At 40.4% G+C, this 24,280-nt stretch overlaps 1 protein-coding gene across 1 annotated transcript; it reads right to left on the minus strand.

Annotated features, from left to right (window-relative positions):
• LOC117525917 (saccharopine dehydrogenase-like oxidoreductase) lies at window positions 1–24,195 on the minus strand. Its single transcript, XM_034187872.1, has 12 exons — window positions 23,888–24,195; window positions 17,292–17,404; window positions 16,703–16,783; window positions 15,210–15,339; window positions 15,055–15,104; window positions 13,155–13,285; window positions 8,219–8,336; window positions 6,980–7,099; window positions 6,827–6,883; window positions 5,875–5,986; window positions 5,223–5,304; window positions 1–1,024 (listed from the first exon to the last, which is right to left on the minus strand). Exons 1-12 carry the CDS (start codon window positions 24,162–24,164, stop codon window positions 934–936), a joined length of 1,362 nt encoding a protein of 453 aa, XP_034043763.1. The 5' UTR covers window positions 24,165–24,195; the 3' UTR covers window positions 1–933.
• Window positions 24,196–24,280: the final 85 nt, after the last annotated feature.

A 24,280-nucleotide genomic window follows, 5' to 3' on the forward strand; every position in this document is an offset into this window, starting at 1 on the left:
AGTTCTTTTTACTTGAGGCAGTCACACTATGAAGACAAAACGCCAAGAACAACCCATCACATGCACACCTACAGCTGTCAAACTAGTTCATTGTCAGTCAGCACAACAGTTGCATTCTGACAAGAGTGTCAAAGAAAACCAAACCTTCACACATTTAAAAATATCAACAAAAGCTCAGAACACCTTCATAGAATACCTGTAGAGTGTAGAATTCTACAACTAGTAGTTTTGTGGTTAAATGGAACTGTTCATTCAGTAATGGGGGGGAAGTGGACAATATCTCTGGTCTTAGTATTTACGATGAGAAAGCAGAAAAAAAAAATCATGAGGTGTAATGAAGAGAACAGAAAGGTGAATATGTACGAGCAAATTAATTACCGATTGCTTTACTACACAAGCTTGAAGATGCACAACTCTTATCCTGCTTCACAAGGAATGTAATTTCGTCATTTACTAGCAATTGAAGATTTAGTTTTCTTACAATTAAAATCTGATGACAGGCCACATTACACTTCAATAATCTGTTTTGCACTCATTTCTTCTCAGTTTATCAATCCTCATCTGTGCCAACCATCTGAGAGTGGTACTTTTCAGGGTACGAAAACCTTCAGTCTGCTGCAGTTTGACACAATGAAGATTACAGAGAGCAGAAACTGTCAGTATTTTGACCTATACATATAAATTAGAATTTGAGGTGTCCATGGGGGTTTTGTTGAATGTTTGCGTTGAGACGCTGTAGACTAAATCCTTCACTAACCTTGCATACGCCATGTAGTCTATGGAAGCGCTGCCACAGTTAACATTCTTACAAGCAGAAATGATGAAAGTTATTGGAAAATGACACTGTTCACAGCTAAAGCAACACAATTCCTTGATGTTTTTAATAACAGCTGTGTGCGGTGCTGCTGTATAGCATCACAGAAAGTACAAACATTAAATGACAGAAAACTGGACGCCATGCTTGTTGAGGCGGTTGATCAATGTGGTATGTGCAAAAGCAGCTCCTGGAGTATACACCCCGCCCCTGGAGAGTAGGAAGAGAGAAGAAAATAAATAAACCCAAAAAAGTATATAGTACTGGTAGAAACCCAATGATGATAAAGGATCTTCATCAATAACCCAATATGCATACAAACGGTAACAGAAATTGAAGACTTGACACATTTTCTTTTTTCAGTTATTTCACATAGTTTTACTTTAAATTTTTTTTTTTTTTTTTTTAGGCCTGTGACATGCAAGCAAAAATGTTTATTATTTCCCCCCCCCCCCCCCCCCCCCCCCCCCACACACACACACTAAATGGAGCAGTTTTTGCATGGAAGAAAAACTGCAGGTAGGAAACTGAGGATATTTTTCTACATTTGCGCATTCATGTACTGCTGTAAAAATGAGTTTCACAATCAGTTGCATTACCACATTTGGAAATTAATTTCACATGTTTATAAATAAAAAAATGGGTTTGCTAGTTCTATAAAATAAGATGGTCAGTTAATCCGGAGAAAATAATGGCCCCTTCACACACAGTGCGAAGTTTGAACGGCACTGGACGAAAACGGCGAAACGGTTTGAAATTAGCGCCGAAACATCGCAGGCAGGCGTGCACGAACTCGGTGCAAGAGTTCGTGCACGCACCGGTGGTCAAGCAAGAACAGTGCCAGGTGCACCACATGGTGCCACTTACGTAGAATAGTAATAATAATAATAATAAAAAAACAAAAACAAAAAAAGAACACACACCACCCGGGATTCGAACTGATGCCTTTCAAAAGCTCTGATCCGCCGGCAGAGACTTTACCACTGAGCTACCACTGTTCTTTGAAAGCTGCCTCAAATCAGGAAGGACATGGAAGTATTACAAAAAAAAATTTAAAATCCCACACCATATAAAAACCATTGTATTTATCAAGCGAGCAATACAAATATGATCCGTCAGTTCCTCTGGTGATGACCAATGGTCACAGACATACAACAATGAAATGGCATGAATGAGAAGCAGTGTGCTCTGATCATGTCCACATCTACTGGTCAGGTGTGTCCAGTCGGCCGCACGTGTTCTGCCCGACACTCGTCTTGTGGACGGCGCACCACAGCACAAACGCCACGTCATGTGGAACAGAGCTCATGTGGGTGATGTGACGGTCAGATCGCCCGCTGCGTGTTCTGATCTGACGATCCGTTTCAACCAGGGGGCTGTCAGTATCTGCTATGTGCGCACGTGCTCGCTGCAGCTTGTGGCGACCACAGTGATATATTTTAAATTTATTTCAATTTATTTTCATTTATATAGCGCCAAGTCACAACAGAGTTGCCTCAAGGTGCTTCACACAAGTAAGGCCTAACCTTACTAACCCCCAGAGCAGCAGTGGTAAGGAAAAACTCCCTCTGAGGAAGAAACCTCAAGCAGACCAGACTCAAAGGAGCGACACTCTGCTACAGACAAATTACAGAACAATTCACAAAACGAATATACAGGAAATGCTGTTGGTGCACAGGACAGGAGAGTTTCCAGCACAAATACCAAATAAATATAAATACCAAATATACACACACACACACATATGAGGTCTGTTATAGAAAAGTATCCAACCTTTATAGTTTTTCAAAAACCATATGGATTTGGCGCAAAGCAATGCCGTGATGAAGCCTCACAGGACATGTTCTGGCATGTCCAGGCTCATCCACAATTTCTCGGATAGTCGCGACTGAAAAACCACCGAAAGCCATCTCAAAGCCGTCCTGTGAGACGGACACGGAGGTGGTTTTGTGTTTTATGAATGGCTCCGTGGCGCATCCCTACGCTTTTCTTTCCATGAAAAAAAAAACTCCTGTAACAGTGGAATGTGCCGAAAAAGTACTGATGTCCACGTCTCCTGCCATTTTCGTGTAAGTCAGATGACGTCCTGGATCAACAAAGCCTTCACGTTGGAAATGATCTGGTTGATTCAGCCTGTCGATCGGCGCTCGGAGCGCGGCGCGCTCTCAGCAGCTGTGGGCGGTCTTTAAACCAGATGGAGCACTCCTTAATCTGTGTAATCCCCATAAAATCGTCCCTGAAAGCCATCTGAATTTTCCGAATGGTGTCCACCGTGGAGGTCTCTCAGTTTCTGGAAAAAATTGATGCAGCAAAGCTCTAACTCGTTCAGACATTTATTCACAATAAAAATCCGACGAGAGGAGTGGACCACTGCTCACACAAAGGCTGCTCACAGGCGAATGACGCAACCGACAGGCATGAAAAAAACTCACGCATTCGCACGAAGGTTCAAGCTTGGCTGATGCAATCACACGTGATTCAAATTCATATGGTTTTTGAAAAAAATAAAAAGGTCGGATACTTTTCTAACAGACCTCGTATATAATGTTTTTATTTATGTCCACGTAAATACGAGGTCTGTTAGAATAGTATCCGACTTTTATTTTTTTCAAAAACCATATGAATTTGAATCACGTGTGCTTGCATGAGCCAACCTTGAACCTTCGTGCGCATGCATGAATTTTTCACGCCTGTCGGTTGCGTCATTTGCTTGTAAGCAGCCTTTGTGTGAGGATGGGTTTAGTCTCTCGTCGTTTTTTCTTTGCAAGGAAATGGCGGAACGACTGGAGCAGCGCGACTGCATCAAATTTTGCCAGAAACTGGGTGACAGCCAGGTGGAAACCATTCGGATTATTCAGATGGCTTTCGGTGATGATCCTATGGGCATCACACAGATTAAGGAGCGGTACAAACGGTTTAAAGATGCCGCACAACGGTGGAGAGCAAGCCATCAACATGCTGTAATGACCAGATCATTTCCAAAGTGAACGCTGTGGTGATGTGGGACCATCGTGTGACTATCCGAGAAATTGTGGAAGAGGTGGACATCAGCACTTTTTTGGCACATTCCACTGTGGCAGAAGATTTTGCCATGAAAAGAGTTGCAGCGAAATTCATCAGCACGAAGCTGATGGCGGTACAAAAGTGCTACCGTGTTGACAGGACATGTTGTGACATGCTCACCTCTTTCACCATTTGGAAGATTCAGATGGCTTTCGGTGGCTTTTCAGTCGTGTGACTATCCGAGAAATTGTGGACGAGCTGGGCATGTCACAACATGTCCTGTGAGACTTCAATACGGTGGCAATCAGACACATGTGCCTCGCAGTGGACAGTTGTTTGTCAATGACTGTCCAAACACAATAGGTGTTGTGTACCTGGAATGTCCAGAATGACAGATCACCACAGCTGCTTCTGTCGGAAGCCACGCCTCCTGTGAGTGGAGCGCACACACCCACGTGTCAGTGTGTGTGTTTGCAAAGTCACACTCGTGGGGAACTTAGAGAAATTTCACAGCAGTACAACAGTGGTCATCTACAGTCTCTTGTCGTGCCAAGAGTGCGACTGGCCACACATTTTCTAAGTGCCATGCGAGCGGTGTTAGATGTTTGTGTATGTCACCTGGAATTTGGCTGGCACCTGCCGTGACAGGGTGCGATGGGTTCGCACAGCGCACCGTGTCTTTCAGGCGCTTGTGTGCGCAAATAGTTGTAGCAACAGGTGTACAAGGCATTGGCGACAGGGACGACATTACACGGTTTGCACACGATTCCTGCGTCATGTGCACTACGTTTGCACTTCGTCCAGTCTTTGCACCATATGTGAAGGGGCCCTTAGTAATGTTTAGAAGTTGAGCTTTCCCAGAAGCATTCTAACCTGCAGCGTTTTTTTTTTTTTTTAAAAAGGTAGTAACACATTAAGTTGGCAGTTACGCAAATGTCCCTTACAGGCTAAGGGCCAGATTTATTAGGACAGGCTAGCATGTGTATGCACAGACTGAAGTGGCCAGTTCTGTGGGTGATCCAAGTTCCTGATTATGAACAGATGCAGTTCATTTTAATATTGACCAGAACAATCTGCCAAGTACAAATTACTGTGTGGTTTAAAGCACCTGCTGAGTGTGTGTACAATAGTTAAGCAACTTGCACCATCAGAGGAGCACTACACAAGCCTGTCAGTACCCGAAAAGTGACTGAGCACACCTTCCCTGTGTTAGCTAATTTCAGACATGGAACTGGGTACTTTTTCATTGCAAACGTCAACCTGATGGTGGCAGAGATTTGACATTAAGTTTGTATAAACAGCAGGTCCTATCAAAATCCTACACACTTTTCTTTTTGAAGAGTAAATTTTATGCTGTAATGTAAATAGCACATTCTAGTCAAACAGCTTGTATGCAAAAACTCACGTCTTTGGCAAATCTTTGACTTCATTGAGAATTGTAAGAGCAGCCTGTACCATGGCAATGGGCGTGGCCACATAGCCACATTCTGAAAAATGAGAGACAACCACATAAGCATTATGTTGTGTGACACACTGGGTACCTGTTCTAGGCACCTAAATATTCACATCAAAGTAATTAATTGCCAACACTGGTGTTCAGATACATTTTCATATCCTGCTATTTAAAAAAAATTAAAACATACCACAACACACAGCCCTCTCATTACCTTCATGCCACGGTGTTTGCATGTTCTCCCAGTGCTTGTGTGGGTTCCCTTTGGGTGCTCAGATTTCCTTCCTCATCCAAAGGCATGCACATTAGGTGAATTGGAAACTTTAAATTAAGCATAGGTGTGCATGTTTGTCTATATGTGGCCCTGCGACAGACTGGCATCCTGTCCAGGGTGTACCCCTCCTCACACCCTGTCTCAGCGGCGGGGTACACCCTGTCAGTGCTGAGACAGGGTGTGACGCGGGGTACACCCTGGACAGGATGTACCCCGCCTCACATCCTATCATTGCTGAGACAGGGCTCCAGCCCTCCTGTCACCCTTAATTGGAGTAAGCGGGTATATACATGCATGCAGCCACCAGAATAAGCCATTTGTTGCACCTACCTGGGCCCTGAACCAGCGTGCGGATCTTCCCTTTAGGTTTTCCCTCAGAAGGGTCCTGTTCCTCAGTGTATCCCTCTCCGTAAAAAGAAAACTGAAAGGATGCATCTTCCATCTAAAAAGGTACACATGCAAAAATAGCTTCCTCTCAGCAGATGTTGAGCACCTGAACTTAGGTCTGAAACAGCAAAAATGTATAAAGCAAGTGTCACGTGCATGTCGGATACGTGCATCACAGGCAGTTTTGTGTGTGTATTTACACAGGGGTGTGTTTGTATTGCTGCTCAATCTTTTCACATCATTTGCCTGATAATTATTTACTCCACGCCATTATCTTATGTGACCGTTTTAGAATAGGATTTTCATTCAGTTTGAGCTTGTGTGCGTCCCCCCCCCTCCCCTTTTAAGACCTGCTCATTTAGCCAATACAGCCATCATCCAACAACATGTCCCCGAAACTACACATCTCAAATTTTTCATTTTTTTTATAATCCAGATCCTGTGAGTCACAGGTCTCCATGTGGGTTTAGTTGAGTTTTCAGAAAAGTGAAAAGCAAAAAGTGATTTCTTGTAACTAGGCAGAAGTCATGTGATGTCTCACTCACTCAAATAAGTTTTTATTTAAAATGAATAAATAAAATTGTGTTTGGTTGCATGTCTGACTTCTTTCCCAGCCACAGAAAGTCCAGTAAAAAGGGTTTAATGTGCCATGTGATGTCAAAATGAGATCAAAATAAGCAACAACACAAGTCTGAGACTTTGAGAGGCCTTCGCAATTGCTGGCGGTTGTGAAGGTTTAATCTGTTAACAGAAGACCAAATGAAAATCAACATGCAGCTGTGACATGCATGTGATGCTTGCAGTGCATTTCAGGTCTCTCTCTTAAATGCATCCAGAGAACCACCAGTGTCGCCTAAGCTGTGTGGGCCTCGAGTCTCTGTTCTGTCTGGATTACCTGCTTCCTTGATGGTCCAGCCTTTGAGAAAACACCAAAGGAGAAAAACTCCGGGTACTGGAGATGAGGTTACAGATAAAAACAGAATTAGACACACCAAGTCTGGTCATTCCCCAAGTTCAGTGATGCAGAATAATGTAATACAGTGTTTACCTTTTTGAGCAGGTCGATTCCAAAGTTGAACTTTACCAAAAACCAGAACATCATGCCAGTGAACATCAACTTCAAAATATTGCCAATACCTCCTATTCCTGCATAAGCCCCATACTGGACCTAGAGGCAATAAAACAGTTTGTAATGCTTAGCGAAAACATCACATACTGCTGTCTACAATCATTTTGATATCATCCCACCCTGGAAACAAGAGTAGGAAGAAAGTTCCTTTTAGTTGTGCCAAGTCTTGATCACCCCATCTCCAAAAAAGCAGTACAGTTAAGGACAAATGTACAATCAGAAAACAAATACGCAAAAGAAAATTTAGAGCTGCAAGATTACAACTACCTTCACTGTGTATTCAAAACAATGAAGAGGAACTCAGGAAATATTTTATTTTTCCAGGTGATAGTGGATAGGACAACAGAAAAATGTGTCCCACTAAGAATGAACACCAGCTCTTAGATACTTTTTTGGCCACAACAGATGTTACTATCTAAAAATAATTACAGACTATCTGGGGTATTAAGACTGCTTGACAGTTCTTAGTGAGATCACTGAAAAATGCAAAGTGGTGGTGAAAATAAACAAGGAATAAGTGAGTATATAGGGTGTCTCAAAAAATGTACCCCAAAGTACTTACTATGAAATATGAATCCCAGGAAATAGTTTTACTAGGAAATAATGGTGTTTTTCTCATTTCAGGAACCCTAAAGTTTGTTCTGCAAGACAAAGTCCAGGAAAAAAGCTGCAGTTGACCCTAATTCAGAGCACAAAAATCATTGAGGTCTGTGCAATGCATCTTAAGATTCAAAGCTTTTATTGTCATTGTTAAGGGCTGACTTGCATCTCTTTCTATACAAAATTCAGTCTCAGAGTGAACTAACTCCCCAGCAAATGGCAAGGAGACTTTAATTTGCTAGGGGGTTTTCTGGAAAACTTGAGACGCATGATTTGTTTCTTAGGAAACTTCAGACGAGGAGGTTACATTGATCATGTGGTGTAAAAGACAAAGGGTTTATAAAAAAAAAGAAAAAAGGAAAGTCTGAACTAAAAACTGTGCACTGGGGAGAAAAATTACATGTTTCGGCCACATGGTCATGGCGAAAATGTCTGATAATATTGATTAGTTTTCTGTGCTGTCAAAAATACTTTTGGGTACACTTTCTTGAGACACCCTATATATTTAAAGAAGAAGAAGAAAAAAAAACAAAACAAAGGCAACTGGAGGAGTCTGACCGGTGTGGCTTGATGCTCCTCAACCAGGAATCTCTGTGTTCTCTTAACTACGGAGGGATCAGAACCCATGAAGGGCACAGCATACTGCTGGATCTCATTACTGTAGAACAATGTACCCCTAGAAGAGGGAGGAAAAAGATCACAAAATGTACTCTGTTTACTACATTCCCTTTGTTGTTTGCTGATGAGACTACTCTTTATTTCCAGCAAAGATACTGATAGTTTGGTTAGTACTTCAAATGATGATCTTTATAATTATTCAACCTGGTTCAAAGCCAATAGATTATCGTTAAATATATAAAAAAGTCAAATTTTATGTTATTTGCTGGCAATAAAAAAATGTAATCATGGTGTAATGAAAATGTGCATTGCTGATTAAATAATATCTAGGGTCTCATCTATGTTTTAGGGTGTGTGGATACATGAGAAACTGTCTTGAGAGAACATATTGATCATGTTTGTAAAAAAAATAACCAAGTCAATAGGAATCATAAGCAAAATAAGATATTTAATACATCGCAAATGTCTTAACATTATATTATAACTTAGTTTATCCATATTTAAGTTATTGTAATATTGTATGGGGAAGTACCTTTTAAAACTTATATAAACAAAATACGAGGTCTGTTAGAAAAGTATCCGACCTTATTTTTTTCAAAAACCATATGGATTTGAATCACGTGTGATTGCGTCAGCCAAGCTTGAACCCTCGTGCGCACGCGTGAGATTTTTCATGCCTGTCGGTTGCTTCATTCGCCTGTGAGCAGGCTTTGAGTGAGGTGTGGTCTACCCCTCTCATCTATTTTTTATTGCGAATAAATGTCTGAACGATTTGGATCTTTGCTGCATCAGTTTTTTTCCAGAAACTGTAAGAGACCTCCAAGTGGACACCGTTTGAAAAATTAATATGGCTTTCAGGGACGATTTTATGGGGATTAAACAGATTAAGGAGTGTTACGGCCCACAACTGCTTAGAGCGCAGCGTGCTCCCAGTGCCGATGGACAGGCTGACACCCCGCACAAACAACCAGATCATTTCCAATGTGAAAGCTTTGTTGAGCCGGGACCTCGTCTGACTTTCACAAAAAGGCAGAAGATGTGGACATCAGCACTTTTTCCCCGGCACATCCACCGTTACAGGAGTTTTTTTCATGGAAAAAGAAGCCGAGGGACGCGCCACGGAGCCGTTCATTACGCGGGACAAAACCACCTTGGTGTTGGTCTCACAGGAACGGCTTTAAAGGTGGATTTCAGACGGATTCCGGTTGCTTTCCAGTCGTGTGAATATCCGATTGTGATTGTGCATGAGCTGGACATGCCAGAACATGTCCTGTGAGGCTTCATCACGGCGTTTCTTTTCGCCATGCAGCTCCGCCGCGACGCGCGGAATTCCTCTGCCTTTGTTCCTCTTTCCATGACAAAAACTCCTGTAACAGTGAATGTGCCGTTCATTTCTAAACGGGATGCTGTCTGTGATCCGGTATGTCCTCTGACCTAGCACAGGAATTGTGAAAAGATGTGGACATCAGCACTTTTTCGGCACATTAAGACAGACGTGCGGAGGAGTGCGGCACGTCGTGGTGCAGCCGCTCGGTGCAAAGAAACGCCGTGATGAAGCCTCATAGGACATGTTGGGGCTTGTCCAGCTCAAGCTCAATTTCTCGGATATTCACACGACAGAAAAGCAACCGGAATCCGTCTGAAAGCTACCTGAAAGCCGTCCTGAGAGACCAACACGAGGTGGTTTTGTGCCGCGTCAAGAGCGGCACGGTGGCGCGTCCCTTGGCTTCTTTATCCATGAAAGAAAAAAAAAAAAAAAAAAAAAAAACTCCTGTAACGGTGGAATGTGCCGGAAAAAGTGCTGATGTCCACATCTTAGCCTTTTGTGAAAGTCAGACGAAGGTCCCGGATCAACAAAAGCTTTCATGTTGGAAATGATCTGGTTGTTTGTGCGGGGTGTCAGCCTGTCCATCGGTGCTGGGAGCGCGCTGCGCTCTCAGCAGTTGTGGGCCGTCCTTAAAGGGGCAGTAACACCCCGTAATCTGTTTAATCTCCATAAAATCGTCCCTGAAAGCCATATTATCATTATTATTATCATTATTATCATTTTTCAAACGGTGTCCACCTGGAGGTCTCTTACAGTTTCTGGGAAAAAATTGATACAGCAAAGATCCAAATCGTTCAGACATTTATTCGCAATAAAAAAAATAGACGAGAGGGGTAGACCACACCTCACTGAAAGCCTGCTTACAGGCGAATGAAGCAATCGACAGGCATGAAAAAACTCACGCATGCGCACGAGGGTTCAAGATTGTCTGACGCAATCACACGTGATTCAAATCCATATGGTTTTTGAAAAAAAATAAGGTCGGATACTTTTCTAACAGACCTCGTATTTCTTCTACAGAAAAAATTTGCTCGAATAGCGACTCGTTCGAAACCTTGTGCTCCAAGTGCACTTTTTTTTTTTTTTTTTTTAATTGCAGCTCTTAAATATTTTCCATATAAACATTTTCTTGACTTGTAGGTTTGTTTTCAGAGCTCTTTATAATATTAAGTGGCCTTCCATCATTAAATATTTTGTGCATAACCATCAAATTCATAATTATCCGACCAGGCAGGCTGTACATTTGCATATAGGTCACTGACAAAAATAGGCTTCAAAAAAGGTATTTTTATAAAGTATTTTAAATATAGATGTAAAACATATTTTTGAGTCCAGAAAAATATGTTTTAACAAATCTCATTTATTGAATAATTTAACTGTTTTAACTCATTTGAAACAGTATTTGAACTGCATGACAAAAAAATGTCAGGTGATGCATCCAAATATTTATAAAAATCTGTATACATTCCTAATATTTATTTTAAGATTAAATCTTTTGCAACTAGTCCTTAGTATGTCTACACAAGGGTAACAGGTTATTATTTTATCATTGTGTTCTTTTTTTCCCCAATAATTTACGATTTTAGCATTCTTTATGTCAGGTTTTGAGCCAAGTTAACATTCATTTTGCCTTTAAAGACAGAAAAATAAAAACACAAATGCGCAAATCCAGATATTTAGTATAATAACTACATTCATCACATTAAAAAACCATTAGTCACTTTAACATATAATTGTTTTAAATTGGTTGCACCACCTGACAACATTTGTTATAATATGAAATATGCTGAACAAAAAATCATTATAATAGTAACATATGTTCTAGTCATAGGTCTCTGTTTAAGTGTTCTTAAATAGAGATATTTGCACAGTTAATTGCATTCTCACATTGTTGGGAGAGTTAGGTTCAAGTTCTTCTGAGGGTTCATTTGACTTGCTGTTGTCTCTTCATTTCAAAATAAAAGTCATACGTTTATGGTTGCGCCACCCTGATATTTAGGAAATGTAAATTGTTGGAAAAAGATTTAAAGATTTTTTTTACAGCTTTAAAAACAAATGATATTAGAAATAAAACAATCAAAAAGATTTTAAACACAAACAATGCCATAGTGTTCATTTTGACTTTCATTGTCAAAATAACATTTTTATTAGTTTTCTTAGTCTGCTCTCTTGTTCGGACAGTTGCAACACCTGACATCTTGGAGGTTTGAGAGGCCAAAACATAGAACAATATTACTATTTGAACTTAATGAAAAACTAATTAAAATAAATTGGTTTTATAGATTAAAGTGATAGATGTCATAAATAGATTTATGTATTCATTTTTTAAATAATGGACTTGGACACAAAAATATGCATGTCATGTCATTGACCCATTTACCTTTGCATAGAGGGACTCGTTATCAGCATCACATCAGATATCATGGCGTTAAATCTTGGAATGATAATGTACATCTCGTGAATCCATCTATCACCTTATATACGTATAAAAGTGGACTAAAAGCGAAGATCCTGCAGGAGTATTTACAATGATTTGTTTTAATCTGGAAAAAATGGTGTAATTCTGTTGTATTCTGTTATGTTTGCTTTGTTTGGGAGTGGATTCTTTATAAGTCTTTTGGCTTCCACCACTCCCTTGCACATTACTTGTATTTTTTTTCTCTCCTCCTCTCTTTTGTTGTTTTAATGTATATACATTATGTTGTGTTTTATTTTGTGCTAAAAAAAAAAAAAAAAAAAAAAAAAAAAAAAAAAAAAAAAAAAAAGAGTCAAATAAACACACACTGACAGTAACAAATTCATAATTTTGCCAAGAGATTGAATGACAAGATTGGATCCAATTTCTACACATTTAATGAAAAAAGAAAGCATATATTTAAAGTTTGTCTCACAGTGCTGAAGTGGCTGATGGCAGCTCTCATGCTGCTTGCAGATTAAAGCTACTGTATGTAAACCCGAACTCATACCAAACCATGACAACTAATAAAATTAAAAGTTGTATATATTATTTTTATAATAGCCAAGTGGTCTCTGTGTGCATGTGTATGGCTTTGATCACAGAGAAACTGGGGAGAGCTAACATTTGCTGTTTGGCTTGTTTATGTATTTTGGGTCAAGGATGGATGCTGCAAAAAAAAGTTTAGAGGACTAATATTTTTGGAGAAATTAGCAATAATAGCGAATAACAGTGAACAATGGACACTGTGCTGCAATGCACCGTGAAAGTTCTGGGTTTTAAATGTTATTGCGGTTCTTGTTAGTTTAACAGTACTGTTAGATTAGATTTATTGTCATTACACAAGTGCAACAACAAGGAAATTACGATTAGTGTTATCGATTTACTGTGTTTTTGTAGTTCAACTGGTTTAGGACATAAGACTGTCATTAGCCGGTTATTGTCCTAGAAACAAAATCTGACGAGTGCCCCCCCCTGAAAACACAAACTGCTGCGTTGAAGCATATGTGGGAGTTCCCCTCCAAGGAAAAAAATAAACATATGGACAGGGTGTAACCTCCATAGATTATAATATTAATGGACAAATGACTTACCTGCGTTTAAGCTTTGAGCCAACAACAGGGAGGGGCTTGTAATTAAACTTCTTCCTGAGACTTTGCAGTTTTTGGCTGTCAGAAAAACCGTAGATGGCCGACTGCCATGTGCCATCATGGATACATCCACCCTGATGGAAAAAAGATGGATACATACAGGGGTGGCAGGGTTCTCAGCAGGATTTTTTCTCAGCATAATGGAAAAATCACCTTAAGAAGCCAGGGGTTCGGGGACTGCTTAGGCTTCGACCCCGCTGAAGCTTTTGCTTTATGGGCTTAAAGGGTCTTCTCTGATGTGTTTTTTTAAACTTCAAGATGTAGAGTAATCAGAAATTAATCTTGAAGTAAAAAACAAAAACAACAACAAAAAAAAACACAACATTCGTAATGATTTTCTATAGTAAACTGCTGTGTATAAATTAGCAGTTCTGATGCTCCTGTGCAGTGACACATTTCTCCACTCTTACATGCTTTGGCTCTTCCTAGTTTCTTTTGGTAAATAAGTAAGGCTGTAACAAAGATTAAAAACAAAACAAACTATGGCTTTACATAACAAAATTTGGCCCTCATAATGCAGGCAGTAGTGTTTCAGAGGGATATAAATGTAAAATGTTACTTTGGCCCCAGTCTCCCCTAAATACTCGTCCCTGGAGCGCCGCAGCACGGCTGTGCTCAGACTGGAGCGCTGAGACTGTGACAAGTTCTGCCAGACGGAACGGAGGACATCTTATTTGGGGAAAAACAGTTTTGGTTGGCTGTTGTATGTCTGTGTTTTACAACGTTTGGAAAGAGGTGCCATTTGATTTAAAACAGTAATTTGCTTTGAAGTTATTGATGCTGGAATGATCCATCTTTCTACCTTTACTCGGCAGAGAGCCGCAGCAAATCCCACAACACACACACAGAGCGGCGGATATTATCATTATTATTTTCTTGAGGGACAGTAACTAAAGTTTACAAACCAGAGAAGCGGGAGATATTAATGTTCCAGTCCACGGCAGACAACCGCGTTGTTGGCTGCCCCCCGAGAAAAAAATGCACATTAATGACAAATGAATAAAAACAAGCAGTGGACGATTCTCGCTCCTGCCCATAACAGCAGAAAAAGAGTTTAATCAGTTTAATTAGAGACTTTAATCAGCAAAAAAGGTGAGTCACGACTGACATCTTTAAATGGCTTTGATATAGGTTGATGAATAAATTGTGGACTTGCTGCTTCTAAATCAGACCCACCGGGTCCACAATCAACATAGAGAAATGAAAATTTCCTGTACACACCCTCAAAAACAATGTAACAGCCCAACTGCAGTATAAATTCTTTTTTTTATTAGAACAGCGTAATGGACAGTTACGCTGTTATAATGCTGGTGAGAACCCTGGATGGGTTAAACATACATTATTCAGATAATACACTAGGAATATAATTATGGAAACTATAAAACAGGAAGATAAAAAAGAAAGGACAAATGATGTATGTGGGTTGATGTATAAATATTTTCTCTTGTATCTTGTAATACAGTGTAGAAATTTTATTTTCAGCTGAAAATCTTCACATTGTGTAAGACTAGATAAGAATGCCAATTTGTCATACATGGTTTTATGAAAACAAAAACTTATCACATTGCAGCCATGTCTAAATAAATTTTATTGAATCCAATTATTATATTGTTTTTTATCCTACCTCAATGTCTTTTTATTATATACACACACAGTGTGATCACTGTCAGTGAACTTTTTTGTTGTAGTTTGGTTAGTTTAGATTTTTTAATGGAAATGAGCAGACCAATAAGCTATAAAATATGAATTAGGTTGAGAAATGACTGGGATAAAAGCAATACAGATGTCCGCAACTGGTTCATGCTGTGCTACTTCATGAATTTTTTTTTTTTTTTTTACATACATCAGGACCTGAGGCGACGGTCAGGAAGCTCTCCACTGCAGTCAGTGTACCTAAAGATAACACATACACTGTCTGGGCAGAGACCAAAGCGTGTAACAGACAATTCATGTAGAAGTGCAAATTGGTATTGGTATTGGTATGTGTGTGTCCAATACCCTTGAACTGATCCCTGGTGTAGAGAACTCCCATGTCCGCTGGTATGGAGTCAAATCCACAACTCCCAATGATGTACACGCCTCTGTCAGCTGCCTGGCTGTGGTAGTTCAACTGCATACCTTCCAGAAACTGCACACAGCCACATGGCAGCACACACACCCCAAAAATACAAGAGACAACTCAAAACACACACTAAATCATAATTTCATCTTCTGATAACCAGGTAGCCAATGTGTAGAACTTCACAACAATCACCATGTTAAAACATTATGACAATTCATATCACAGGATGCTCTGCACTAGAAGTCGTGTACATCCTGTTCAGGTCTCCAAACAATCACAAAGAACACATTCAGGATGACAACAGTCCACTTGCACACTTTTGATCAAGGTAAAGTAACTGCTTCGCTTACTGTGTGTATTTGAAACACGGGATCAACTGGACACCACACAGCTTTTTTCTTTAACAAGTGGCTTTGAGGTTCAGGCACAGGCCTTCTGTGCCAAAGGTAATCAGTTTGCATCCCATTTGGGAATGGTGCTTGATGCCTCCTATTGCTCACCCAGTAGTTAAAAAACAAACAAAAAAAACAAAAACAAAATCCCCTGGCTGTTTCTCTGGGTTATTCTGTTGTTAGTATCAGCTTCACACATTATGATTCAATGTGGTTTCATTACCTTCTAGTGATTCTCCTAGTGTCTTCTTCTCAGTGTTCTCTAGTAATTTTCCTAGTGTTAAAACGCATCTCCAGTGCTTTTACTCTGACATCCCTTCAGTGTTTGCACCCTGTAGCTTTACTTCCCGATACCGTTTTCCAGTTTAAGATGTCACAAGGAGCCATTTCCTCACCAGTTTGTCTAGCTTTGTGGCTGCTTTCTCACATTATTTCATACTGTTTGACTATGTTATTGACCCACTCTGTCACTCAGTTTTCCTTGAGCCTTATGTGCCGATTCAATCAGCTGATCTCTGTGCAAGGAAACATTTACACAAAGTCCATACAAATTAAGAAAGGCGATATGATCAATATACAAAAATGAACTGTATGAGGAAGACAATACCAGATTTTACAGATTTTTTTTTTAAAAGATATATAGATGTACCTTAGTATACACTAGTAGAGTTCCACCTTAGATTTAGAAGGTATAATAGAAGATATACCTTACTGAATTTTCATGTTATGCTACTCATGATATCCTGTGCATAAGACGCATCCTGACAGAGCAGGTGGACAGCAACTGGCACTGGAATTGACATGCTAGCTTAAATGACCTGGGTTTAATTCCAGCCAGGTGACGCTACCCATCTGTGTCCTTGTACAAGACACTTCATCTGGTCTGTCCCAGTCCACTCAGGTGAACATGAGCACCAGAACTCAGCTGTGGAGTAACCTGTGATGGACTTTACCTCCACTTCATGTCAGAGAATCTGGGGTGGTGAATCAGCAGTCCAAGGATTAGTATGAACATACATGCAAGACTATAATCATACCTGAGGCTCACCACAGATGTCAATATGATGGGCTCCATTCTCCACACAGGCTTTAACAACTGGCTCACCATAGAATCTGTACTACACACACACAGACACACATTGAAATCCATGTACTGCTGGTCATTGTACTACAATTTCCCTGTAACTTTTTTGAAGAGAGTACACAAGATGTGTGCCAAGGTGTTGCCTTGCATTTGAGTAATAAGTCATTTTTTGGCATGCAACTCTGTGTACTATGTGTCAGACAAATAAATATTTACTGTAGAGCTTTAATGTCTAACATCATCATAATGGAGTGGTACTGAAATCTGGCTTGCCATTTTGACAACACACCGACTTCTTGTGCCCAAGAAGTCAGTGGCCTTCATTGAGTAGGTCGATAGTCTACACTGTGCACATGCGGTCTGCACAGCATGGGTGAGAATACAGAGACAGAGGGGAAACGTTGAAGTACAGAGTCTAATATATGAAAGCCACAACAGTTGTTAGACAAAAAAAGACAATTATGCAGGATTAAAATTTCGAGTGCTAAAGAAAAGGACTCTAAGATGAGGCCAACATGTGTTCTGTGGTGCCATCAGCTTACAGGCCCCACACAGTTGAGAACAATCACTGCCTGTTTGCACATGGCTGCTAGAGAGTCTGGTTCGCCCACATCTGCCACAATAATGTTCACGCCCGTCCTCAGCTCTGGCTTACCTGTATAAACACACAAAACAGCATTCATGAAGCCACAAATCTGCATTTTTTTTTTGTTTTTTTTTGTTTTTGTTTTTTTACAAGAACAGTGACAGCAAGTTAAGCTAGCTATAAATGTCATTATTCAAATACCTTTATCTAGACGAGCAAATGTAATGTAGTAGACAGGATACAAAAATACATATATTGAATTAGGGATAGGCCATATAGTATCATCGATATACTGGTAGAAATCCTCCCCAAGATAAGAATGCCATCCTGTGATATTAACAATGTAGTTGACATTTACATTTGTTTTTCATGTGGGTAGCTCAGAGTTGGTAAGAAAGAAAATTAAGCAAACCATACAACACATGAAGATACAATGTGATATACAGCCACATCATGCATGAATCCACATGATGATAATCCTATTTCAGAACCACAGAAGAAGACTGTAATGCATTATGGTGTGTCTGCCACAGTCTGCTCCACATAGTGAAGGAGGAAAGGAGCTGTGGAGCAGGTTCGTCTCTTCCATCCTCACAGATATACAGAGAAAGAGACACCTTTGCCAAGGTGAAGAATAACTCTATATTTAATAAGTAAACATTAAATAGTTCACTGGCTAATTTTGCAGAACCTCTATAAATAAGTTACAGGAGTTAGAGAGTCCTTGTTTGATGTAGCCTTTAAACAGTGTGCTTAGTTTTTGTTCCATTCCCTGTGGTAAAAAAAAGTTGAGCATTTTTCCTTGGTGGGGTATGCACTCTAAGTGCTGCAGTTTATTCATAGCCTAAATTTACCACATTGATCATTTTGTTCATGTTAAATACAGAAGGTCATTGAAGTTTTGAGAAAGAAAGATTTACAGTCATAACACAGCTGAGAATCAGTAAGTCAATATTTGCACCAAATCAGTCTTTTGGAAGTGCTAAAACCATCAAACTTGTGCAGTTTTCTAACAGTGTTAAGATATTTATTGCAACATGCAGGTTAGGTGGATTGGAAACTTTAAGTTGTCCGTAGGCATGCGTGCGAATGTGTTTGTCTCTACGAGGTCTGTCAATAAAGTATAGGTCCTTTTTATTTTTTTGAAAAACTATATGGATTTCATTCATATGTTTTTACGTCAGACATGCTTGAACCCTCGTGCGCATGCGTGAGTTTTCCACGCCTGTCGGTGACGTCATTCGCCTGTGAGCACTCCTTGTGGGAGGAGTCGTCCAGCCCCTCGTCGGAATTCCTTTGTCTGAGAAGTTGCTGAGAGACTGGCGCTTTGTTTGATCAAAATTTTTTCTAAACCTGTGAGACACATCGAAGTGGACACGGTTCGAAAATTAAGCTGGTTTTCAGTGAAATTTTAACGGCTGATGAGAGATTTTGAGGTGATTCTGTCGCTTTAAGGACTTCCCACGGTGCGAGACATCTCTCAGCGCTCTCAGCCGCCGTCGTCAGCCTGTTCAAGCTGAAAACCTCCACATTTCAGGCTCTATTGATCCAGGACGTCGTGAGAGAACAGAGAAGTTTCAGAAGAAGTCGGTTTCAGCATTTTATCCGGATATTCCACTGTTAAAGGAGATTTTTTTAATGAAAGACGTGCGGACGGGTCCGCGCTGTCGGGACGCAGCCGCCGCGACGCTCCGCCACAGTAAAACACCTCTGTTGGAAGCCTTAAGGACAAGTTGGAACATGTCCTGCTGTTAAACAATTTCTCATATACTCACTCCACTGAAAGCCATCAAAAGCCGCCTGGATTTTACAAATGGTTATCAACACGGAGGTGTTTTTCCTGTGCCGCCGCACCGCGTCGGCTGCGTCCCGACGCGCGTACCCGTCCGCACGTCTTTCATTAAAAAAATCTCCTTTAACAGTGGAATATCCGGATAAAATGCTGAAACCGACTTCTTCTGAAACTTCTCTGTTCTCTCACAACGTCCTGGATCAATAGAGCCTGAAATGTGGAGGTTTTCAGCTTGAACAGGCTGACGACGGCGGCTGAGAGCGCTGAGCGACGTCTCGCACCGTGGGAAGTCCTTAAAGCGACAGAATCACCTCAAAATCTCTCATCAGCCGTTAAAATTTTCACTGAAAACCAGCTTAATTTTTCGAACCGTGTCCACTTCGATGTGTCTCACAGGTTTAGAAAAAATTTTGATCAAACAACGCGCCAGTCTCTCAGCAACTTCTCAGACAAAGGAATTCCGACGAGGGGCTGGACGACTCCTCCCACAAGGAGTGCTCACAGGCGAATGACGTCACCGACAGGCGTGGAAAATCTCATGCATGCGCACGAGGGTTCAAGCATGTCTGACGTAAAAACATATGAATGAAATCCATATAGTTTTTGAAAAAAATAAAAAGGACCTATACTTTATTGACAGCCATCGTATGTGGTCCTGCGAAAGACTGACATCCTATCCAAGGTGTACCCAGCCTCACGCCCTATGACTGCTGGGACAGGCTCCAGCTCTCCCGAATCCCCTTAATTAGAGTGAGCAGGTATAGAAAATGGATGGACGTTTCATGTTCTGTATTGTTATCCCTTAGAATAATTAATGCCATAATTCCACACACTCACATACAGTAGGAGGTGATTTGTAAAGCTGGTTTGCAGTTTGCCAATAAACACCAATAAGTTTTATTTTCGTTTATATAAAATTAAATTTTCATTCAGTGGCTGACAACCTCAAATGAAGTACCTTAAAGCAGTGATTCACTAATTTAATCGTTCATGCGTCTTGAAAAATGGAAATCCTCTTTTAGAAGTTGCTAGAATCACAAAAGATGCAAACGATTAATGTTAGCATGAGCACCTCCCATCTAAACATTTTTTTTTAATGTGTGCTCCAGTATTTCCAGAGTGAAATTTAATCTATGTTGACAGGTATCATAGCTTATCCAGCATTAACTCAACTCTCTACTAACCACAGTAAAGCAATAATTCAGTCATTTTTTATATAAACAGCTGAGTGAATACTTGTCATTTGATTGGTGCTTTGTATGTCATGTGACATGGATTACGATTTGTGCTGTATTGCATTTAGAGTGCAATTTGGTTCGATTGCACTCTGCGCGCGCACACAAACATACAATACAAATCCACTGCACTGTAAGCCGTCTGGACACATTAGGAACTGTTAGGAGGAAGTTTGAATGAAAAGCTGAACCGATTTTTTTTCACTACACTGAGGAAGTACACAGTGTCTCTTTTTTTGGAAGTACAAGTGCCGTCCCACTTGCGCGAACATGCTCATGGACGATGATTTCATAGAGTGAATTGATGATGCTAGTTCTTAAAAGGTGCACTGACACTAGCTGCACGCACGTCGTCATCGTGATGATCCCACCCGCTGTGATCCCAGCTGGACGCTGTGCTTTGTTCCACCGCCTGCCACATGTTCTGTGCTGGACGCTGTGTACATAAAATAATTATTTCATAGCCGATTAATCATTCTCTCTGCAAGTTGTCTGTTGAAAACGGCTCTATTCGCTTCCTGAATCACAGAGAACCGCTCCAGCAGCGCCGTTCGTGCGCGTGCTGAATGAGGTGGAGAAAGCATTTGGAGCCATCTAAAAAGGTAATTATTTGTCATGTTTACATAGTCATGGCTTGGTAAAATAGTTGCATGTTCTTTCCTTCTTGTTTGCAGCTATTAAATTGTGTTTATGACAGATTTAACATCTCCTTATAATCATTCAAATGAGCTGCGATCCGCTGGTGCAACCACTCGCTCTGTTCACTTCTTTACTCCACTTGAGCTGCATGTCGTGTTGGCCAGCAGATCGCGCCATGTAGCACGACATTTACGTGTCAAGGATTTTTTTGAACATTTCAAAATTCTCAGTGCGCAACTGCACACACCGTGCCCATCATGTTCAGTCTGCAACCGTTAAAGACGAGTTTACTCTCCTGCACGACAAAGGTCATGCAAGTGCGTGAATCAGTGTCAGTGCACCTTAACACACACACACACACACACACACACACACACACACACACACACACACACACACACACTCCGCTGTAAGCTGTCTGGAGGCATGAAGAGGTGTTCGGATAAAAAGCTGATGTGATTTTTCGCTGGACTGAGGAACTACACAAAGTCTTTTATTTTTTTGGACGTACAAAGTCAGCATCACCGGACTACAGGTCACAATTTAGACTCCTATTTAAAGTTCGTGCTGGACTTCAGCAGCAGTGGAACACAAAAATGTAAGTCCCTTTTCTGTTGTTTATAAATGAATAAAATATCAAATGACACGGATCTATTTTAGCAGTTATATAAACCAACTCATGTTCTTACATTCTTTCAATGCCTCGTTGAATGGTATGTTCCAGCTTTCACTGAATTAAATATTTGTACCATTGAACTCAAACTATTATTTGTATGACATCCCACCCAAGCCAGCCTTCAAGAAAACCAAGTTCACAAAAATGATTTAATAAATAGTAACCAGGTCTGTCACCGGTCCCTATAATGCACTGTACGAAATGAATCTTATTTTTATTTTTACATTATCTGCTGGACGTAGCAATCTCAAAAAGCAATTTAAAAATATGGCCAGAATTTGCAGGCATTGTAATTCTGTTACTGTAGAAACTACATCAAATATGTGAACATATCAGCATTGAGAGCTATATAAACAAACTGAAGTATTCAGTACTCATCGAATGATTTGCCTTACAGAGCTGTCAAGCCATGCACACTCATTGACGGCTCTGTGGAAAGAAATATTGTATGTCAGCTGATGGAACATATCTAAAGTCACGTTCCATCACCTGTTGCACACAGACCAGACAAAGCTGCGGAGGGGGAAAATGGAACAACCATCTAATCCTCAGGAAGATTGCAATACTATGACGATGACAGCATAAATACTCTGTGGTCTTAGTGTAACCACCTGTTGGGCTAGAATTTTCCATGTTGCATAAATACAAGTCCAAGTGTGTGCATATATGTGGGAAATCACTGTCATTTAAATATAGTTAATACATATGTTTCATAAAAGTTGCTTCATTTTGCAGGAGCTCTTTGGAGTGAGAAATTAAACTATGAATTATTATCAATGAGTTAATCTATCCATTGGTTTACAATACAGAAGCAGCATAGGTGCTTGTACAAGTACAGATGATGGACTCACAGCAATTCCACAAGCAATTCCTGCTGTGAGCTAGCTGTCCCAGGGAATTATAGTTTGTCCACTATTTCCTCATTCTATTGAGAATACAAAATCCGGTAACAGACGTGAGTGTCATGGCACTGACCTGAATGTCACTTTTAAGTATGAAATTAACAATTTGATACGGATGCACATCCCTGAACATGTGGCAGCGCAGCACACGATTTCTTCCTTTGCATACAGACTCTGAAACAATGTGTAAAACAACTGTTTGAAAGGGCTCGAAGTGTTTTGAATTTACCATCATTAATTTGCAGTACTTAAATGTTTTGGCATCATCTTTACAGTCCACCCGTTGTTTAATTGGGGTTTTACTTTCCAGTTGTATGCTTTGTCATGAATTTGGCCCCGTAATGGGCATTGTGTTTCTCTCTGCAGTTGTTGGATTAACTTGCTAGCTCACATGAAGGTGAGCGCCATATCAAACAAGCTGCAAACACTGTCTGGGATATTTTACACACGGGTTAAACTATGTTGCTTCTTCCATTGGTCTGGTGCATCAAAGGTCACCAGATGTTAATTACTCTGCCCTCATTTTCTCAAGAGGTACAAGATGATAACATTTATTAGTTTACAGCTGGCTGCGGTGGACTCATTTTCAAGCCCTATGCTGTTAACAGTTTGGGGGGGGGGGGACAAATCCTCATATTTGACATTTGGAATATATTTTTGACCTTATCACTTCTTAAATAATTTAAGAGAATAATCAATGTAGTACGAATCAACTGAGGAACCATTCACTTGATCAATGTTTTATGACTTTAGCCAGTTACAATGAACAAGTGATTTTATTTGACATTTAAATCAGTAATTACTTTTCGTTATTTGAAGTCCTAAGTTATTAACAACACACAAAGTCAGTTTATGTATGTGCCATGTATGCCACGTTGTGTGCCATTTATGTATGTCATGTTAAACTGCTGTACATGAGGTCTAGACCCTAACCTCTCTCTCTCTCTCTCTCATATATATATATATATATATATATATATATATATATATATATATATATATAATGTATTGGGGGTGCTGCTAAGAGACAATGATTCATCAATTACTAAATTCATCAACAAATATTTAACCAGCTGTTTAGAGTCTTTTATTTTTGACCCTACAGAAACCTATCGCCTTTATGCATTCACGTTTGTTTGTTTGTTTGTTGGGGGGGATGCGGCTTAGTTGTCTAGTGACAGACCAACAAATTCAAGTCCTATCAAGCTAATCATGAGTCATCTTGACGACAGGTTTTTGCTCTTTCGCGTGCGACATTTTCTGGAGAAATGAGTGTACAGTATTAAAAACAGTCTTGACTAAACTTACTGAGGGTGAGAGCAGCCTGCTCCAGGACTTTCTCCAGCTTCGCTCGGCTCCTGCCCGCCACGGCCCATCTCAAGGTTCCTCCCGGACCCTCCGACACAGTTCTGGCCACTTCCTCCACCACAAACTGGCCTGTAAATCCAGAGGCGCCAAAAACAACGAGGTGGTACGGCCTGGCGACCGATGTTTCCACAGACACCATACTGACGACACGAACAGAAGCAGAGTCTCCTCTCGCTGACAAGAACGTCTGCATGCGAATGCAGGAGGCGCAGCGCATTTAACGGCGTTATACTTCCGTAGCATTACGAGGCTAATAGGCTAACACCCACAACTGTAGCTGCCAGTTGAGCTGGCGTCTTTAACGAGACTGAAAACTGGAAAGAAAATAACATC

The sequence above is a fragment of the Thalassophryne amazonica genome, chromosome 2, assembly GCF_902500255.1.
Source record: "Thalassophryne amazonica chromosome 2, fThaAma1.1, whole genome shotgun sequence".
NCBI lineage: Eukaryota > Metazoa > Chordata > Actinopteri > Batrachoidiformes > Batrachoididae > Thalassophryne > Thalassophryne amazonica.

Coding starts and splice junctions, on each gene's coding strand:
- LOC117525917 (XM_034187872.1), bottom strand. CDS start 24,164: ATGCGCTGCGCCTCCTGCATTCGCATGCAGACGTTCTTGTCAGCGAGA. Junction 15,105..15,209: donor CACCAGGGATCAGTTCAAGG/GTATTGGACACA, acceptor TGTTATCTTTAG/GTACACTGACTGCAGTGGAG. Junction 13,286..15,054: donor CCGTCGCCTCAGGTCCTGAT/GTATGTAAAAAA, acceptor TTTTTCCATCAG/GGTGGATGTATCCATGATGG.